This window comes from Ostrea edulis, chromosome 7 (assembly GCF_947568905.1).
Source record: "Ostrea edulis chromosome 7, xbOstEdul1.1, whole genome shotgun sequence".
Lineage (NCBI taxonomy): Eukaryota > Metazoa > Mollusca > Bivalvia > Ostreida > Ostreidae > Ostrea > Ostrea edulis.
In genome coordinates this window covers 31,350,992-31,369,902 of record NC_079170.1, presented here as the reverse complement: position 1 = coordinate 31,369,902, position 18,911 = coordinate 31,350,992, and the positions used below count along the sequence as shown (strand labels likewise).

The 18,911-nt window shown below is 35.4% G+C and overlaps 1 protein-coding gene across 1 annotated transcript; it reads right to left on the bottom strand.

The window, feature by feature from the left end:
- Positions 1-1,461: 1,461 nt before the first annotated feature.
- Positions 1,462-3,028, bottom strand: LOC125656113 (complement C1q-like protein 2). Its single transcript, XM_048886698.2, has 2 exons — positions 2,754-3,028; positions 1,462-1,958 (listed from the first exon to the last, which is right to left on the bottom strand). The coding sequence occupies exons 1-2, from the start codon at positions 2,980-2,982 to the stop codon at positions 1,549-1,551; spliced, it is 639 nt and encodes a 212-aa protein (XP_048742655.1). The 5' UTR covers positions 2,983-3,028; the 3' UTR covers positions 1,462-1,548.
- Between the last annotated feature and the right edge of the window lie 15,883 nt (positions 3,029-18,911).

The following is an 18,911-nucleotide window of genomic DNA, read 5'->3' as shown; positions in this document are numbered from 1 at the left end:
ACCATAGAATTTGCGAAATGATGACTTTAAACGAGATAACATTTTCTCATTACTGATTGCATAAAGGTTATCATCCAACAAACCAAAGTGGATTTCTACCAATTCCTTGTGTTTTATATAAAAGTGACGCGATAATCGTTTAAAAGATTACTTTTAATTGACCTTAGAGACACAATCTCTGAGCAATCGTAACTATTCAGTTATTTCCGTTACCGCAAATAAACACCGTATGCAGATTGACGCCATTAGAGTCGGTTGCTATAACTATGACGTCATATATACGTTACAATATGAATCATTACCTTTGGGGCTAAAAATACATTTAGGATACCATACATATCTAAAGTATGTTACCACTATCAATTTTCACTTGCAATACGTTAATGATAACAAAACTGAATCACTGGTGAACATTAATCTTACTTTGAAATAACGCATTATGCAGGGATTCAGTTCTATTTTGTTAAGTTAATCCACACGTGCGCTTCCTGCGAAGCGATTTGATGCAATCTTTGTGCTAATCTACGTCTCGGTCTTCTTTTCCATGAAGAATAAGGACGAGCGTGGTCCGATTGAGTATCTGAGCTTATCCTTTTCTGTTACAATTGTTGGCCAATAGATACGTATTTGACATCATATTGTGTTGCAGAATAAATAAGATACACATTTCTTAGCTGTCTTGAAATACTAGTATATGTAATGCATGGGCTCGTATCGGAAAGTTTGTCTATCATCTTTACTTACTCTCACTCAAATAACCCTCATATAGTTTGAAAACAGTATTTAGTTATTTACTTAAATATGCATTTTATTCATAATTTATTTCACCATGGTCTGTGTTTACCAAACTCTTAATTATGTATTCGTTATAGGAGTTATTAGATTGATCACTCTTTGTTTTCTTCATCTTTTCACGATGAAAAGATTAATATAACGAAAAGGGATCAATCTCATAACTATTTCATTAAGGAATTTCATTTCATTTTATTCAGGTATAAGATATAAGAGAATGTCATGATTATAAATTCAAAATGACAAATTGAAACCTAACATAATCTGTAGCACTATGCCGTTATAACAGTTAAAGAATAAGTGACTGTATGAATAACATGACTAATGATGATATAATAACCTAAGGATAACCCATAAAAGCTCAAATTAGCTTATTCCCAATGGGGTCCTTATATCTATATTATATATATGATCAACAGACAAAAAGAATAATTATTACATGACTAACAATTGGAAATTTGGCAGGTTTGGATTAATAGTTGCATAATGCGTTGACAATTACAAGCTTCAGACATACTACATAATAGAATACAAGATTAACTTGACCAGAGGAGTTGTATTCCGTCTCATTTGATCTGATGAACGATGCCTTTTTTGGTAAGACTTGATCAAACTGAAATCTGTTTACTGTGGCAGTAAATAGCGATAGGTACAAACATAACAAAGCAAAACAATCAATCATTTTATTAACCCATTTTACCAAATTCTCATTTTCATCCATGAAATGGGACAATTCAAACACATTGAAAACATTGTTCAATACAATAGTGTCCCGGAGAAACCGGAGTAGTGATTGTTGTAAATGGTGCCCTCATTTCCAACATTAACAACTTTCACGTGGTCTCCCTTTTTAGCATTGACGATGACAGTTCTACTGTTCTGAAGCCAAGGGTGATTTGCGTGTACACTCGATACCTGAAGAGCCCCTACTGTCTGCTTGTTGATGACGATACGTAGCAAGTTACTTTTAGTAGAGAGAGAATCTGCGATAAACATGTAGGTTCCCGTCACAGGACACACGAACACCCCCATTCTAACGTTATATCCATTCCCTTCATTTGTCATGATTCCGTCATATACCACTGTCTGGGATGCTCCTAGTTTCAAGATTTTGGATTTGACATAAACAGAAAAACTCACTCTTGGAGGGGGGTTTGCATAGGTTCCTGAAATAATTATAAAAGGACGATAAACCCTCAACTGTATGTTTACCTTTAGATATACATGTGCTCGTTTTCAATATCATCAACACATCTCTCAAATAACATTTTATCGATACTTTAATAAGATGTAGTTTTTATTTTTATAGTGAACTAGTGTTTGCTACAATAAAACATTGATACTATCTTTAGCTATAACAAATATTTTGATCAGGTAAATGGAGTTATCCATAGTCAAACTCAGTCTGTAAAGAATTGGTATGACATGTCAAGAGAGTTCGGGATGAATAGCGGAGTCACACAGGGGCGGTTAATAGCCCTAACGCTCTTAGATATCTTCTTTGCTCTCATCCTATTGAAAGCACACCTTCGCTGAGTCATTTTCATTCGAGGACCGACGACAGTCTACTCAACATAGCATGGCTGCGTTTCAAAACTAAATCATGCCAGAGATATATCTACTTGAAAAGACTAGTTAAGGAAGGCCTGGCCGCAGGCGATCACAAGTTCTATGAGAGGGGATAGAAAACAGGCTCCGCCAATAAAACCAACTCCCGGACGCAAAATAATGGTCATATCGACTGAAATTAGTTTTCATTTTCATAGCATTGATACTTTGAATTTGAATATTGTAATCTGTGTTTTAACTCAATAGATATACAAAACATGGAAAACCGAACACATAATTTCTTAGAAACTCTAAATTTAACTTTTAAAACTTCCCATGATGTATAAATAAATATATCGAAATGATAATTTGAAACTGGTATTACTGGAATGAATTATTGGAATATACCTTACCGGATAAATTGATGAGTTGTTTCAGTGCGGCAGAGTCTAGTTTGACGGTGGTTTTCGCGTTGTTGTATATTAATGACTGTAAGGTGTGGATCCTACTTCTCGTGTCTGACACTCCACCTCTGACATCATCAAAGAAAAGGAAACAAACAACACACATCATGAGAATTATCATATTCATGGTTTTCATTGTGGACTTCAATGAATCAGGATCTCTGTGAAGGATGCACATTGTGATGTCCTGAGAGTTAACAAATTCATATATCTTTTTTCAGCAACATGTTGCATACATCATATCCATAAATTTACTTACATCACGCAATCAAATATGATACTTAATATCATATACCATTTTGCACATTATTTTGTAATGAATATGTGAACCAGTTGTGGGAGGTCTTTACATTGAAATATATCCTCCAAATCTATCAAGAGTTTTCATAATACATGTATCTGTACAATGACGATAAATATTTTTTCAAACTGTGTGATGCTTTTAAAGAATAAAATACGCTGGTGAGATCCAGAAATTCAACGAATACATATATCCTATATTACTCAGAAAGAAATCGACATTGGATATATTATCAATAAATATATTGTTTAAGTACCACTATACATATTGCAATCAGTAAGGCATGAATCAATCATTTCCTTTTCAACGTTATCACTTTCTTTTTCTCATGGATATGAAATTGAAAAACATTTTTAACTTCTGAATTAATGAATTATCACTTATACTGAATCAGTGTTGTGGACCAGTACTTGTCCTGTAAGTAACGCAACTTTCACGGTAAATCAAAAGTCTGTCATGATTTATAAAAACAAAATTTTTATTTATCATGGTTGACAAACCTCTTTAGTTCCAAAACTTGATGACAGTTAACGAACTATATAGTTGGTGGTTTTTGAAACTTCGACACAAACATTAACTCTAAGAAATTAACTATGAAAAGGTAAAGATAACGAACACTCATCAATTTCATAACACCTATAAGGAATACAAAATCAAGGTTTTGAAAACACGGAATCCTGGACATATGGACTCACTATGTATATGTGACCGGTCGACAGGGGCTGTTTATTCCTCCTAGGCACCTGATTCCAGCTCTGGTGTGTCCAGGGGTCCGTGTTTGCCCTACTCATTATGTTCTATTCATCATGGAAGTTGTGAGATTGATCACTGTCAATTATCTTAACATTTTCATTGATCACTGTTCGGTATCTTCACTTTTTCATCAGGTTCGTTCTTCGAACCAATATCTGTATTCCACCGAATCACAATATGTTTTTTTGCCAGTGAATACATTTGTATATTAATATTTTTAAGTATTGGAATCTTCTTAACTTTCTTATTCTGATATTGGTTATTTAATTGATCACTGTTCGTTATCTTTACGTTTTCGTTCATCACTGTTCGTTATCTTTACATTTTCGTTCATCACTGTCCGTTACCTTTACATTTTCGTTCATCACTGTTCGTTATCTTTACGTTTTAATCCAACACAAATCAAAGCATTTACATTCACAACACAACATTTTGTATACATGAAAAATGGAGTTTACAAACAGTGATCAAACTCATACATAATTAAGGGAAGGGTAGATATTGACCACTTCACAGGTCAGAGGTGGGGTCAAGTGACTAGAAGGGGTAAACATTCCCACACTCATCCTGATCTCTATATCTTGATCATGTAAACTGAACAATCCGTTATCAAACTTAGCATATGAAGAGTGGCCCAACAGTTGGTATTAAACACGTCAGACAGCATTTGACCCATTGATAGCTTGCATTTGTAAATTATATCATTATAGCGACCGTAGAACTTGAGAAATGTTGACTTAAAACGAGAAAGTTGAAACCCCTTGAAAATGAACTTATTTGTCAGAATGTTGCCTTGATTCAACAATGACTTCTAATATTTTGATCCCTTATGCCAATCCGACGTAAACCTTTAGGGAAGTCCATTAAAACAGCAGTGTTCTTGAAAATAATGAGAACAAGAGATTGCTTGTTGCTTTCTTTAAAATCGTTCATTCAAGAAATAAGCTACGAGCAAAATCCTCATTCTCACATCTAATGTTTAAGATGAATATCTCAATCCGTTTTAGATAAATTTGGTCTCATAAGGCTACAAGATTTATTTCCCGTACACTACACTAGATTTCTTTACATCGGTATGTTTACAGTGATTTAGTAGGGGTATTCCACATGGTTTACGTATGAAGCACGGGACTTTTTGTACCTTTATGTTGACAACGAGTCTCAGAAATGTGTGCATATCAGAAAACATTGTTGTAATGATTATTAGCGTATTTTGCTTACATGTTGCTTACAGTCTAAAAAATTGGCAACGTCCAGGTTATATGAGGTTTTATCAGCTGAGAAACTAAATATGATTGCTGCAATTGTTATATAAATGTCTATTATCAGGTGAAATCAATCAACTGAGTTTGAAATGTAAACGGGCTAACACAGCACGAATAAACCCCAAATCTGATTTGAATGTCTTGGTCAGCAAATAAAGGATAGATCCTTCCTATGGAAAGGTCACAAGTAGGTAATTTTACCGTTTTCAAATCATCTTCTTTCTCTATTTTCTAAGAGTGTTAAAAATATGGTGCGACTCTTCTGTCAAACCGAGCAGAGAAACGGAAATTTGTTAATCTCTCGCATAGTTTATTCAAATGCTTCTAGAAGAAAAAGGTTTATTGCTGTGACCTTCAACTCGACATTTAGGTATATCGACGACGTTTTATCGATTAAAAATAATCATTTTCATTCATATGTAGATTCGATACATCCCTGTGAACTCGAGATAAAAGACACCACAGAGTCCTCCACATCTCCTTCGTACTTAAATATTTATATTAAAAATGGAACTCAATTCTATAACAAACAGGATGATTTCATCTTCTTCATTGTCAACTTTCCATATTTATGTAACAATATCTCATTATTATATTAAGAAAAGGTGAAGATAACGAACAATGATTAATCTCATAACTCCTATAATTTGTCGAAATGCGCATCTGGTGCATCAAAATTGGTACCGTATAAGTTTTACATTATGTCGAGGCATCTGCTGGTGGACTGTTAGTCCCCGAGGGTCTTTACAGCCCAGTAGCTAAGTACTGCGTTACTAGCTTGAACATACGGATGTATATTTAATTGCTGTTATAAAATTTAGAAATTAATTTCAAAATTAAGGATTATCTCCCTCACGCATAGCTCTTATCCTTAAACGAATTTGACTCCACTTTTTTTGGCACACTGTTTTTGCCTATAATAGCTCTAAAACTTCATTGTTATTTCGGATTTCAAACATTTCGTTTGAGCATCACTGAAGAGACATTATTTGTCAAAATGCGCATCTGGTGCATCAAAATTGGTACCGTATAAGTTTTACATAAGCAATACAAAATAGATAGTTGGTCAAACACGGACCCATTTTATAAACACCATTTTGATTAAACACGCAAGTACTCTGAAGTTGAATGTAACGTTGTTTTTGGATTTTGTCAGATTTAGCAAAGACTAACGATAAGTTGTTGAACAAACAATGACAAATTTATTTAGTAAATAAATAAGTGATATAAAAAAAATATGAACACTCACTCCTTTCACTCTCAACACAAATTTACATGAACCAACAAATGACAATTTAGATATCTGATACGTTATAAACACAGTTCTCTGTTGAAAAGTCCGATAGTACGTATCAGATGTAAAGCAAATGTACAGGTTTTAACTTTTCAAGTTAAAACAATATTCAAAGGTAATATAATTTAGAAAAAGTTCCAAATATTCAATTCTTTTCTGTAATATGATATTCTTTGCTTTTGTTTCTAAATTTTGAGTTAATTTAAATTTTTTAATGTAACTAATCTGCACTCTGAAGACACTTCATGTTTCCCACTAACCTGCGATAAGCACGCCCAGAACAAAAAACAATCACCACCATGCAAGCCTTGCACGAGCTATCGTCAATTCCCGACTATACACTAGGGTTCCGATGCCTCACAAGTATCGGGTTATCCTCTACGGAGCTACACCACGCCCTTCCATATTGTAGCACAATATCCGCATGGACCTCCGTACATCCGAATCCCTCAACTCTCTGTCTGTTTTCCGGTTGAAAGTGGTTTTTCTAAACACCTATGTAGGAACTGAAATTAATTTCAATAAAACTACCAACTTGCAACTAAACCGAGAACTTACAAATAATAAGACCGTACTAGACTAATTACTAATACGAACTATCAGAATACAAAAAAAACCGCTTACCTACTATGAAAAAGATGTGCCCTCTATTTCAGTAGTTATATTTCTCCAAATGTCCTACATAAAATTTCACAGGAAAATAACCATCCGCCGAAGTTCTAGGACCTGTCAACGTGGCACCCGGCTGATGTCGTTACCGTGCCCTATATAACTTACCGTTCTTGGCACACTGATTTGACTGCGGATGACTCCGTTTACCTGATCAGGAAATGGGGCTCACGGCGGGTGTGACCGGTCAACAGGGGATGCTTACTCCTCCTAGGCACCTGATCCCACCTCTGGTGTGTCCAGGGGTCCGTGTTTGCCCAACTATCTATTTTGTATTGCTTGTAGGAGTTATGAGATTGATCACTGTTCGTTATCTTCACCTTGCATGATGATGATGGTGTAGATGTATAGTGCAGACTGCCCAGTAGGGGCCCTACTACACTAGGTTTGTTGCGGCGAGGCGATGATGGTTGTCGACCCTCGGATCCCCTGGAAACGGGGACGGGTCTTCTTGAAGATCCGGGGATGGTTGGATTCTCCAGAAGGTGGTGGATTGGTCCATCTCCTCTTCCTAGAGTCGATCGCCCACGAATCCCCACAGTATAGACAGCTATACGTCTGTGGTCGATCGACCCTCGGATCTCCCTCAGCCAGCCAGCCAAATCGGTCTCTTTATACTAGCAACTAAAAATAACTCACACCCTGCTCACTCTTACGATAACCCATTCGCATCAAAATCAAAACAAACGAAAAATACAAAACACTAAATCAGCAAAACTAAATCAACTTCATCACATTAAAATTAAAAATATGCTGGAGTTCCTCATTGACAACATCTTAGTAATCTTTGGTGGTCAGGTCTTCAAACAATCTGTTTGGACTTCCCATGGACACTAATTCTGCTCCTTTGTTAGCTGTCCTGTTCTTATATTCTCATTAAGCAGAATTTATTCAAAATATTCTACATGAGAAGAAGATATATCGAGCTGGTATCTCTGCTTGTGGACAGGCTGTCTCCGAGAATACTTGTCGCTCGATATATGTTCTCTCATGAATGCAAACAATAACGAAACAATACTGACTGACACGTCGTCCAGTTTAAAGAGGTGTCACTCTATACAGTCTATAAGGTGCACAGACTCCAACAAATCGGTTGGTGTCCCACGGATTATTCTTTGATATCTCAAAGATTTGTCAAATTGTCAGCTTTGGTACAGAAACGAAAATTATTATACCCAAATTAAAGACTGTTATGTTCCTTTTAGAGGTATTATTTATGATTCCCTTTCAGATTCCATGTGCTCAGTCTCAAAATGTTTTGTAAAAATGTAAAATTTGTGATATACTAATCACTAGAAATTCATTTAGTAGTAATCTCACCTGACGTAGTTCCTGTACTAAAGCTTTTGATAATTTGACTTGTAAATCTTCTAACGTTGTCTACGCTATTAAGTGTAACCTATGTGGCATAATCTATGTGGGAGAATCTAATGATTCACTTAAAAGAATATCAGGGCACAAATTTCAAACTTGCCATGATAGTAACCAACTTCTTTACAAGCATTTCAATTCACCGGACCACTCCATCTTGTCCATGAAGGTAAGGATTTTGAAGAAAAAAATTACCATCACACAAACAATCCAACATTAAGTACCTCTTTTCGTAGACAACGAGAAGATCACTGCATTAGGACCCTATGTACTGTATTTCCATATGGATGCAATGATAATGTATATGATGTGAAATATTTTACTAGTCCACAAGGCAATAACGTTAATGTGATGGGACTCTTACTCAATACTTAAAGACGGAAACGCAGTCGTGGACATCGTTCATACAAAGGGCCAAGTATAAATGATGTGGCGTTTGATTCATTTTTACCTTACGTTAACAAACAGTTGGGTCCACGTCGTATTCGTACAAAACTTTACTCTGTTCCATTGAAAGTTTTACATACGGTATTTGTAGAAACCACAGCTAGTCTATACTTGGATTTTCAACACCTAAATATAGACTGAATTCTATGATTGTGGATGTTGCTAATCACAAGCTCTTTAAACCACCACGGGTCATGGATGATATTCCTTCCTAATCATGAAGCCAGTTCCTTAAGCTCAGATTTACAAACAAAGGAATAGATACCATCAACATAAGCAACATTCTTCGTCTGAAAAGAGTTCAGTCGCGTATTTCAGCTTATCTCATGTTCAAGTCTACACCCAGTATTTCCTACAAATATACTTCTGCTATTACAGGGGATGTTTACTCCCCCTAGGCACCTGGTCCCACCTCTGGTGTGTTTAGGGGTACTTGTTTGCTCAACTACATATTTTGTATTGCTTATAGGAGTTATGAGATTGATCACTGTTCGTTATATTCACCTTTCATCCAAACTTTTTAATTACAAACGAACTTTGCAGTGACTAGATATAGACCATCTTATACTTAGTCCACCCACGTATTCTTGTTCTTCGTCTTCTTTCAACTATAGTCCAGCTCAACATGTCATTACTGGGTACGTTGATATAGGTCAAAATGAGAACCTCAAATCACTTATTCTAAAAGGTCCTCAATACAGAGAAACGTCAACTCGACATTTATATATATCGACGAAATTTTGTCTATTAACAATAATAACTTTCATTCATATGTCGATTCAATATATCCCATTGAACTCGAAATATAAGACACCACAAAGTCGTCCACTTCTGTTTCATACTTAGATGTTTTATTGACAGTAGATATCAACGGCAAACTAACAACTCAACTTTATGATAAACGGGATGATTCCAACTTCTCCATCGTCAACTTCCCATATTTATGTAGCAATATTCCATTATCACTTGCATATGATGTTTACATCTCTCAAGTGATTTGATATGCAAGAGCTTGTTCTGCATATGGTCAGTCTTTGAATCGAAGCAGACTACTGACAAACAAATTGATGATGCAGGGGTTCTAACGGTCTCATTTAAAGTCCGTATTTCGCAATTCTATGGTTGTTATAACGATTTAGTTTGCCTATATAACCTATCATTGGGTCAAATGCTGCCTGAAGTGTTTCATGCCAATTCTTAGATCGTTGTTGGCACACTGATTTTGACTACGGATAACTCCGTTTACCTGATCAGGATATAGGGCTCACGGCGGGTGTGACCGGTCGACAGGGGATGCTTACTAGGCACCTGATCTCACCTCTGGTGTATCCAGGGATCCGTGTTTGCCCAACTCTCTACTTTGTTTTGCTTATAAGAGTTATGAGATTGATCACTGTTCGTTTTCTTCATCTTTCATGACACATCAAAACAAAAGTGCTACTTATCCTTCTATTTCAATAAACCATAAGTGATGAAAGAATTGGATAGTATACATGAGGAATATATACTGGTTTCAGGTGACAAAACTTGTGGCATTGCATTTGCTTGTAAGGCTTATCATTCCAAATATGTTTTGAACGAACTATGTTTCAAGCCCACTTTTGGTACTCCAACAAAAGATAAAACATTTCAAAATCCTTTTATTATCCCAGTTAATGGGACGAATAACTATGGTTAACGTATCTATACAGGATTCCAAAACTTCGTAGCAATCAGGGATACAGTAAATATTCTACAATGTTTCTTTCAGACATATAAATTGCTTCAAAGGAGAAACATCAGATGCGATGCTTCACAACATGTGGAATGCAACAATAAAACACAATTAAATGAAATCAAATGACAAATGACAAATTTAAACACTTGCAGCTGTAAAATTATCAAAATAAAACATTTTACAAAGATCAATAGCTAAAGTTGGTTTTTGTGGTAAAGTATCTAAAGAATGCTTTAAAAGTCCTTTGAGGCGGTGCGCTAAAATACAAAGATCATATTCTCCGAACAGTAAACAACAGATTTCTAAATCAGCTTGAAAATAAAAATTATGCTACCAAAAGCTAAAACACAGTTGTGATAACTGTTGTAGGGAAGGAATAATAAATATGCAAAAAAAACAGTTGACACATTAAACGCATGACGAAAGGGTGGGTCTTTAAATCTCTTTTAAAACGGTCAAGTTTCTGTACATTCCTAAGTTCACATGGCAGGCCGTTCCAAGCTGTCGCTGCAGCCATGTCAAACAAGTCTATGTCTTGATTTCTGAGACATGAAACACAGACAACATTTTACCCAATGACAGATTGAATTTACAAATAAAATCGTGATAACGGCTATACGATTTGTGAAATGTTGATATTAAAGGAGACTGTCGAAATCCCTGTAACATCGGCTTAATTGCCAGTAGCCTGTCTCGATTGAAAAACTGATTACACGCAATAAAAGCTCTTGTGTGTTTAATAAGTTTATCTCATTTATCTCTTTTTACTTATTTCAAATTTTACATTTTTGTTTAGAATAAAAGAAAGTTTTCTCGAGCACAAAATTTTAGGACTTGATGCATATTTCGAAAATTATTTACATTCTCTTCGACCTTTTGGGACAACCTTCGAATTTATTCAATACTCATTAATTATGCATTTACGTACTATGTTGTAATGTGCGTGTGGTTTGAGTTTAATATAAATTGAAAGATGAATAATCTTTTGTAGTTGAAATCTAAATGTCTATAATTATGTAAAATTGCTGGAAAAGGTGAAGATAACGAACAGTCATTGATCTCATTAATCTTATCAAGATTATATACTGAGATTCTAATGACGAGGGACGAACAGGAAAAAGAAACACCACACTCTTAACCACTTCTATGGAAGCGTAGCAAGTAAGTAGTAATAATCATCATCTACCCTTTTCTCTACTTTGTTGGAGTGTTAGCGAGTGTTAGAAAAATGAATAACGAGACCCGTGCCAAAGTTGATATAAAGGTAAAAAGATATATGAATCTAAATTTGGTAATTTCTCCCTTCAAACGTATTCACTTGTGACATATTTAAATTATGTTCTTCTCTTAAACTCTGTTACGTAAGAAAATGACTAAAACATCCCCTAAACACCAGAGATACTGTCCATTGGTTGGTAAAATGAGGAACGAATATACCATCGTGGAGTTTCATTTTCGTACTGATGTATTTCATTGTGTATCAAAGACAATACATTAAATATATTTATATAGATTTGAATGAAGTTTTTATGAAAGTTCTGTGTTAGGTTTTCTTTTTCAAAAAAATCTTAATTCAAAAATATGTCCAAAATGCTCTATCAAGCCCCTGCCTTGACTCCTTACGAAAATGGAAATTTCAACAAAATGTTGGAAGTCCTGGTCTCCACAGACTACATAGATGTTGTCAATGAGATTTGTTAGTTGAATGTTTTAAGTCCCGTTTAGAATTTGTGACTCATATTGTGACGTTATCAGTTGTAGGTGAAGTACTACAAATTTAGACCTATGCTTAACGCTTACGGCTGTAGTAATGAGGGTTCTTCAATGTGGACATGACTGTCGCGTCACGGAACCTCTAATTTTAATGTAATATCCGAAAGACCCGTGATTCTCACTTCTAAATACCGAGCGTTTTGTTTACGTCTTGATCACTGTATGTTATCTTCACCTCATAACTCCTATAAAAACACAAACTTAAGAGTATAACAAACAAGGGCGCCTGGACATACCGGTGGTGGGATTAGATAACTGGAAGAAGTAAGCATCTCCTTTCGACATGTCACGCCCGCAGTGATCCCTATATCTCCATCGGATAAGCGGAGTAATCCTCAATCAACATCAGATTGATTGAATATTGTTTAACGTCCCTCTCGAGAATATTTCACTCATATAGAGACGTCACCACTGCCGGTGAAGGGCTGCAAAATTTACGCATATGCTCGGCGCTTACGGCCTTTGAGCAGGGAGGGATATTTATCGTGCCACATCTGCTGTGACAGGGGACCTCGGTTTTTGCGGTCTCATCCGAAAATCCACTCCATTAGTCGTCTCTTACGACAAACAAGGGGGTACTAAAGACCTATTCTAACCCGGATCCCCATGGGATATCAAAATCAGTGTTTAAAGAACGGCGTCAACTGAAAAATGTTCAGATGTTTTAATGTCGACAAATTTGGAAAAGCTTTGGGATTTCAACTTTACTAAAAGTGCTTTGGAGGTTTGTTTTTAGAATCCACATTTGATTTACACCGCTTCTTGCATACACGTATCGTATGACACAGTACGTCTGATCTTTTTTCTTAGTCGCACGTATTCTGGATTTTAAAATGTATCTCTGTTTGTAAGGGTTTTTCTGAAATTTGGAAATCCAGTATATGCAAAGTAACTCACTTTAATTTTTCCCATTGACTGCAATATTAAGTGGTTTTTAAAAAGTGTATTGAAGAATTTCGTCTATCAAAAGGGAATGTTCGAATATAAATCGGATTACCTAAGTGAAATTAAAGCCAAATTATTCTACAATACACCTGCAGTAATGAACCTTACAAACGCAAACAATGATGTTTGTCATCTGGAACCAAAATATATTCTTTGTGTAACTGAAGGTGAAGATAACAAACAGTAATCAATCTCATAACTCGTATAAGCAATGCAAAATAGAGAGTTGGGCAAACATGGACCCTAGCCAAACTCTCTGAACGGAGACCGTGTATTCAAAATTGCGGGGCGTCATGTGATTAGTTTGTGAATTCAGTTCTCAAACTAATACACCCTCCGTATGGATATGCAATATAAAAAAAATTCAGGGCGTCATGTGATAGTTTTTATCCAATCAATTATCTACAAATTTGTCTGAAGCGGAATAATAAGAATTATTAAGTAATTTGTAAATAATGATTGATTGTATCTTGCTTAACGTCTCACTCGAGAATTTTTCACTCATATGGAGACGTCACCAAGACCGATGAAGGGCTTCAAATTTAGACCTATGCTCGGCGCTTACGGCCATTGAGCAGTGAGGGTTCTTTAGCGTGCCACACCTACTGTGACACGGGTTATTCGTTTTTAAGGTCATTTCCGAAGACCAGTGACATTCACATCTGATGCCGAGCGTTTGGCGATGGATCTGTCACTACCTGTTTTAACGACTTAGGTGTGTCGCGACCGGGATGACAAATTAAAAAGAAATAAAAGGTGAAGATAACGAACAGCGATAAATATCATAACTCCTATAAGCAATACAAAACAGAGCGTTGGGTAGACACCGATACACCAGAGGTTGGATTAGGTGCCTTGGAGGAGTAAGCATCCCCTGTCGACCGTATTAATAAAAGAAATATATATGTGAAAAATATAAAAATATATATATATATATATTGATTATCTAATAAGAAATAAATTAGGGGAAAAAAAACATTTCAAAAGAAAACGAACAGAAAGAAAGAAATTTACTATATATTATTTCGGAAAAGTATAAATACTACTAATCATCGATTACGGTTAATTTTGACACGGTTTCCAAACAATTTTCAAACATTGCAATATTGCTTCAATATGATTATTTCAGAACATAACCTTTAACCAAATAAACGCAATATAATAAGAGTCAACAAATCAATAATATATGATTATTACAGTATTCTTATCGCTTGATGTTACACATCAAGACTATCTACATGTTTACTCGCCAGGAAAACAAGAATATATATTACCTTCAGTGTTTGGGCCAAATGCTAACCCTAACCGAACATCTACTCTACAAGAAAAATTATATCCTGAAAATATCACAGGAATAGAATATGTTTCAAGGGAGAAATTAGTAGATTTTAATCTGATACTTCAGATCGCTTCGGTACGGGACCCGCTAACGGTTTTACGAAACTCCATCTCTCCTGAAAACAAGAGCATTTACTCAATCACATCAGATTTTAAGTATTTTCTGATATTGGTCATATTTTGGTTATGGATAAATATGAGAAGTTAATTTTATATTTCTTTAAGAATATATGAATTCGTCATTTAGATATATCGATGACGTTTTGTCTATTAACAATAATAACTTTCATTCATATGTCAATTCGATATATCCCTGTGAGCTTGAAATAAAAGACACCACAGAGTCGTCCACTTCTGCTTCATACTTAGATAATCTACTGAAGTATACATTACCGGCAAACTGACAACTCAACTGTATGACAAGCGGGGTGATTTAAGATTTTTCATCGTCAACTTCCCATATTTATGTATAGCAATATTCCATTATAACCTGCATATGGTGTTAATATCTCTCAACTGATTTGATACGCAAGAGCTTGTTCTGCGTATGGTCAGTTTTTAAATCGAGACAAGGTACGGATCATTCCGTTTACCTGATTAAGATATAGGGCTCACGACGGGTGTAGTCGGTCAACAGGAGATGTTAATAGGAGTTATGAGATTGATATTTGTTCGTTATCTTCACCTTTCATAAAACGTAAGAACTTAAGAATTGACACTTCCCAACCTTTTCAGCCGAAAGTGTCTTGATCAACATAACTAACCCGTTTTTATATACGTTCGATGCCTATCATTTGCTTGATGTAATTTCATTAAATGATTTCAAAGACGTTTAATTTACTTTGAATTTTCGCAATTTGTAACTGTGCTTTTTTGCTTCTTTGGAATCATCATTGTTTTTATTTAATCTCTAAATGTCTACAATAGAATTTAATTTGTATATCTTTTGTGTTTTAACATCCATGAATAATTCAATTACGACGAATGCATAGTAGCAATCATTTTTGCAACATAACTTCTTGTATTTTCGCAATATAATGTCCACTTAAGATCCGATGGAAACTTAACTGTTTTTCAACTCAGCGAAGCAAGTACCCCGAAACGGAATTCTGTTAATCACAGGTATATTACTGTTTAAAACTGTCTACAGATCAAAGGAATTTTAAATAGTAGATCTCTAAGGAAAATTTACTAAAGTGATCTGATTTGAGAAAGGTGGAGAATGTTATTCTTGCAAAGTTGAGGATAGTCTTTATCATTCACATAATCCCTCTACAACAACTTTGATCATTTTCCACGAAACATCTTGTAACGATCTAGTTTGTCAATGCAAGCTGTAATTGGGTCAAATGCTGTCTTACATGCTTCATACCAATTGTTAGGTCGTTCTTCATATATTGATATGACTACGGATTACTCTGTTTGCCTGACCAAGATATAGGGCTCACGGCGGGGGTAACAGATCAAACGTTAAGAGTAGTATTGGAATATCGTACATGATTCAGCGATTTGCAGGAAAAACTTCATATGTTGAGAAGAGGATTATATCAGAACAACTATATCCTCCTAAGAGCTCTTTTAAACTATTGTACTCGTTTTTGCAAAAAGCTCTTCGTCCTCGTTTTCGTCAGTTGTTAACGGTTTTTCTTCGATTATGTATCATATGCAAGGTGAGGATAACGAACAGTGATCAATCTCATAACTCCTATAATGTAAAACTTATACGGTACCAATAAGCAATACAAAATAGATAGATGGGCAAACACGGACCCCTGGACACACCAGAGGTGGGATCAGGTGCCTAGGAGGAGTAAGCATCCCCTGTTGATACTTATATTCATGCATTTTAGGATCGGAAGAGTTCATGTTTTCCATGATGCATTGGTCTATAGATGAAAGTTTATTTTTGCTGCATCCAAATACACTGCTTTCAAACTAAATTTATTTTATTAAGCCCAATGCAGTTTACTCATTTACTAAGTTGTTTCTTATGCGCTACCTGATCATGTAAATTGATCAAGTTTCTTTTACCGTAGTTTTTAATTTGCTTTACCCTAATCATAATCTAATTTTCTACCCGCTATATCGTTATAATACGGGCTGATCATGCAAATTTTAAAGATTTTATTTCTAACATTTAGACCTTTGCAACATAAACAATCATTTTCGCAATATATACTTCATATTTTTGTGCAAAATAACGGATGCGTGCTTGCTTGTCGCCATCTTTGACTAGGGTAACGAACTTTACCCTAATCCGTTTCTATACAGTGAATTGGTAAGAATCCTGCACATATTGATCTTGACTAATGATTACTTCATTGAGCTGATCAAGATATAGGGCTCACGACGGGTGTGACCGGTCAGCAGGGGGATATCTACTCCTCCTCAGCACCTGATCTCATCATTGTTTACAGGGTGTAAGAGCCAATTCGTCAATTAGTGACTGTAATCAAGTTAGTGACGTCATTGGTTGTTGTGCATTATATTTTGTGTGTGTAGAGCCCGTGATTTTATGGCAGGTTTGATGTGAAAATTTGATTGATAGATACGAAATCTTCCACTCTGGTCTGAATTTCGCAGTTGTTATAGGCAGGAAACCACCCAGTGACCTGGACCGGTAAATGTCATAGTAAAATAAACAGATGAAATCGAGAGAACGATTGTGTATAAGAGCTCGTATCTCTATTATTGCAAGAACCTATGTCTTGAAATTTTACATGCTAGTAGTTAAAACATTCAGCTATGCATAGCTCACCTAGTTTCCGATTTATAAGGCATTTGAAGCGAGAGGGTAGTTTTTTTCCATCTGGGTCAGAGTTAGACCCGTTTCTATATTTATGGTATCACAGAATTCAGGCCTAAAACGGGCTTAGGTCCTGTGGGATTTTGAGTACAGGTCTAAGAAGACTGGAGATCCAAATGTCTCCTCAGTTGTGAAATTGACTTGTGCCTAAATCAGAGATTCGTATTTAAAATCACCATTAAAATAGACTGCTTGTTCAAACACCATCATTCACGATTTAATTGTCATGATTATGAACTTTATGTTGGTAATTATCAATATGTTTTGTATATAGTTAAACTACCTATGATTATTAGCACCGTTCCATAAATACAACAACGTATCTTACTCAAATGATTAAGTGAAGAATTCAATACATGTTATGAGGTTGATGCACTGTTCCTAATCTGTGTTCCGTCTGGTGACTCAGGGGTGAGAACGTTTCTTTAATCTGTGTTCCGTCTGGTGACTCAGGGGTGAGAACGTTTCTTTCATGACCTGGCCTGGATTTCTTTAAAAACATTTAAGTGGAAACTTGGACTTCAGAATGAGATTTTACTCGAATTTTAACTTCTCAAATAAAAGAACACTCTAAGTTAAGTTTAATATTCTTTTGAGAAACTCTGGAGGTTGTCGTGGATTCCTACCCACTTTGCACATCTTTAAGATAACGAACTGTGATAAATCTCGTAAATTCTATAACGAATACGAAATTAAGAGTAGGGCAAACACGGACCCCTGGACACACCAGAGATGGGATCAGGTACCTTTGAGTAAGCATCCCTGTTGACCAGTACACCCGCCGTGAGTCCTATATCTTTACCAGGTAAACAGAGTTATCCGTAGTTAAAATTAGTAAGTAAAGAATGGTCTAACAATTGGTATGAAACACGTCAGACAGCATTCAGCCTAATGACAGATCATCATCATCATCAATATAACTATATAATTTGCAGAATGTTGACTTGAAAAGAGATTGGTGAAACCCGAGATTTCTATCGGAATACCAGGCAGCGATTCAATTATTTATTATCACTGTCTGCAAATAAAGTTATAACACAACAACCCTACGTGATTATAAGACGTAATTTTTTATCAATTTTGATCAATTCCTCGTGCATTATTTTTTTTATAGTGACTCGATAATCGTTTAAAAGATTTCTTTTAATTGACGTCAGAGACACAATCTCTGAGGGTATATATTTTTTGTTACAATTCTTGGCCAAAAGATACATATTTGACAGCATATTGTGTTACAGAGTAAATCTGGTGCATCAAAATTGGTACAGTATAAGTTTTACACAAGATAAGCATTTCTTAGCTATCTTGAAATAGAAGTATATGTGATATATAGGCTCGTATTGGAAATTTTGACAAGCCTCGCATACTATTACCTTTCCTTACTCACTCAAATACCCCCTCCAATATTTTCAAGACAGTTATTTACTT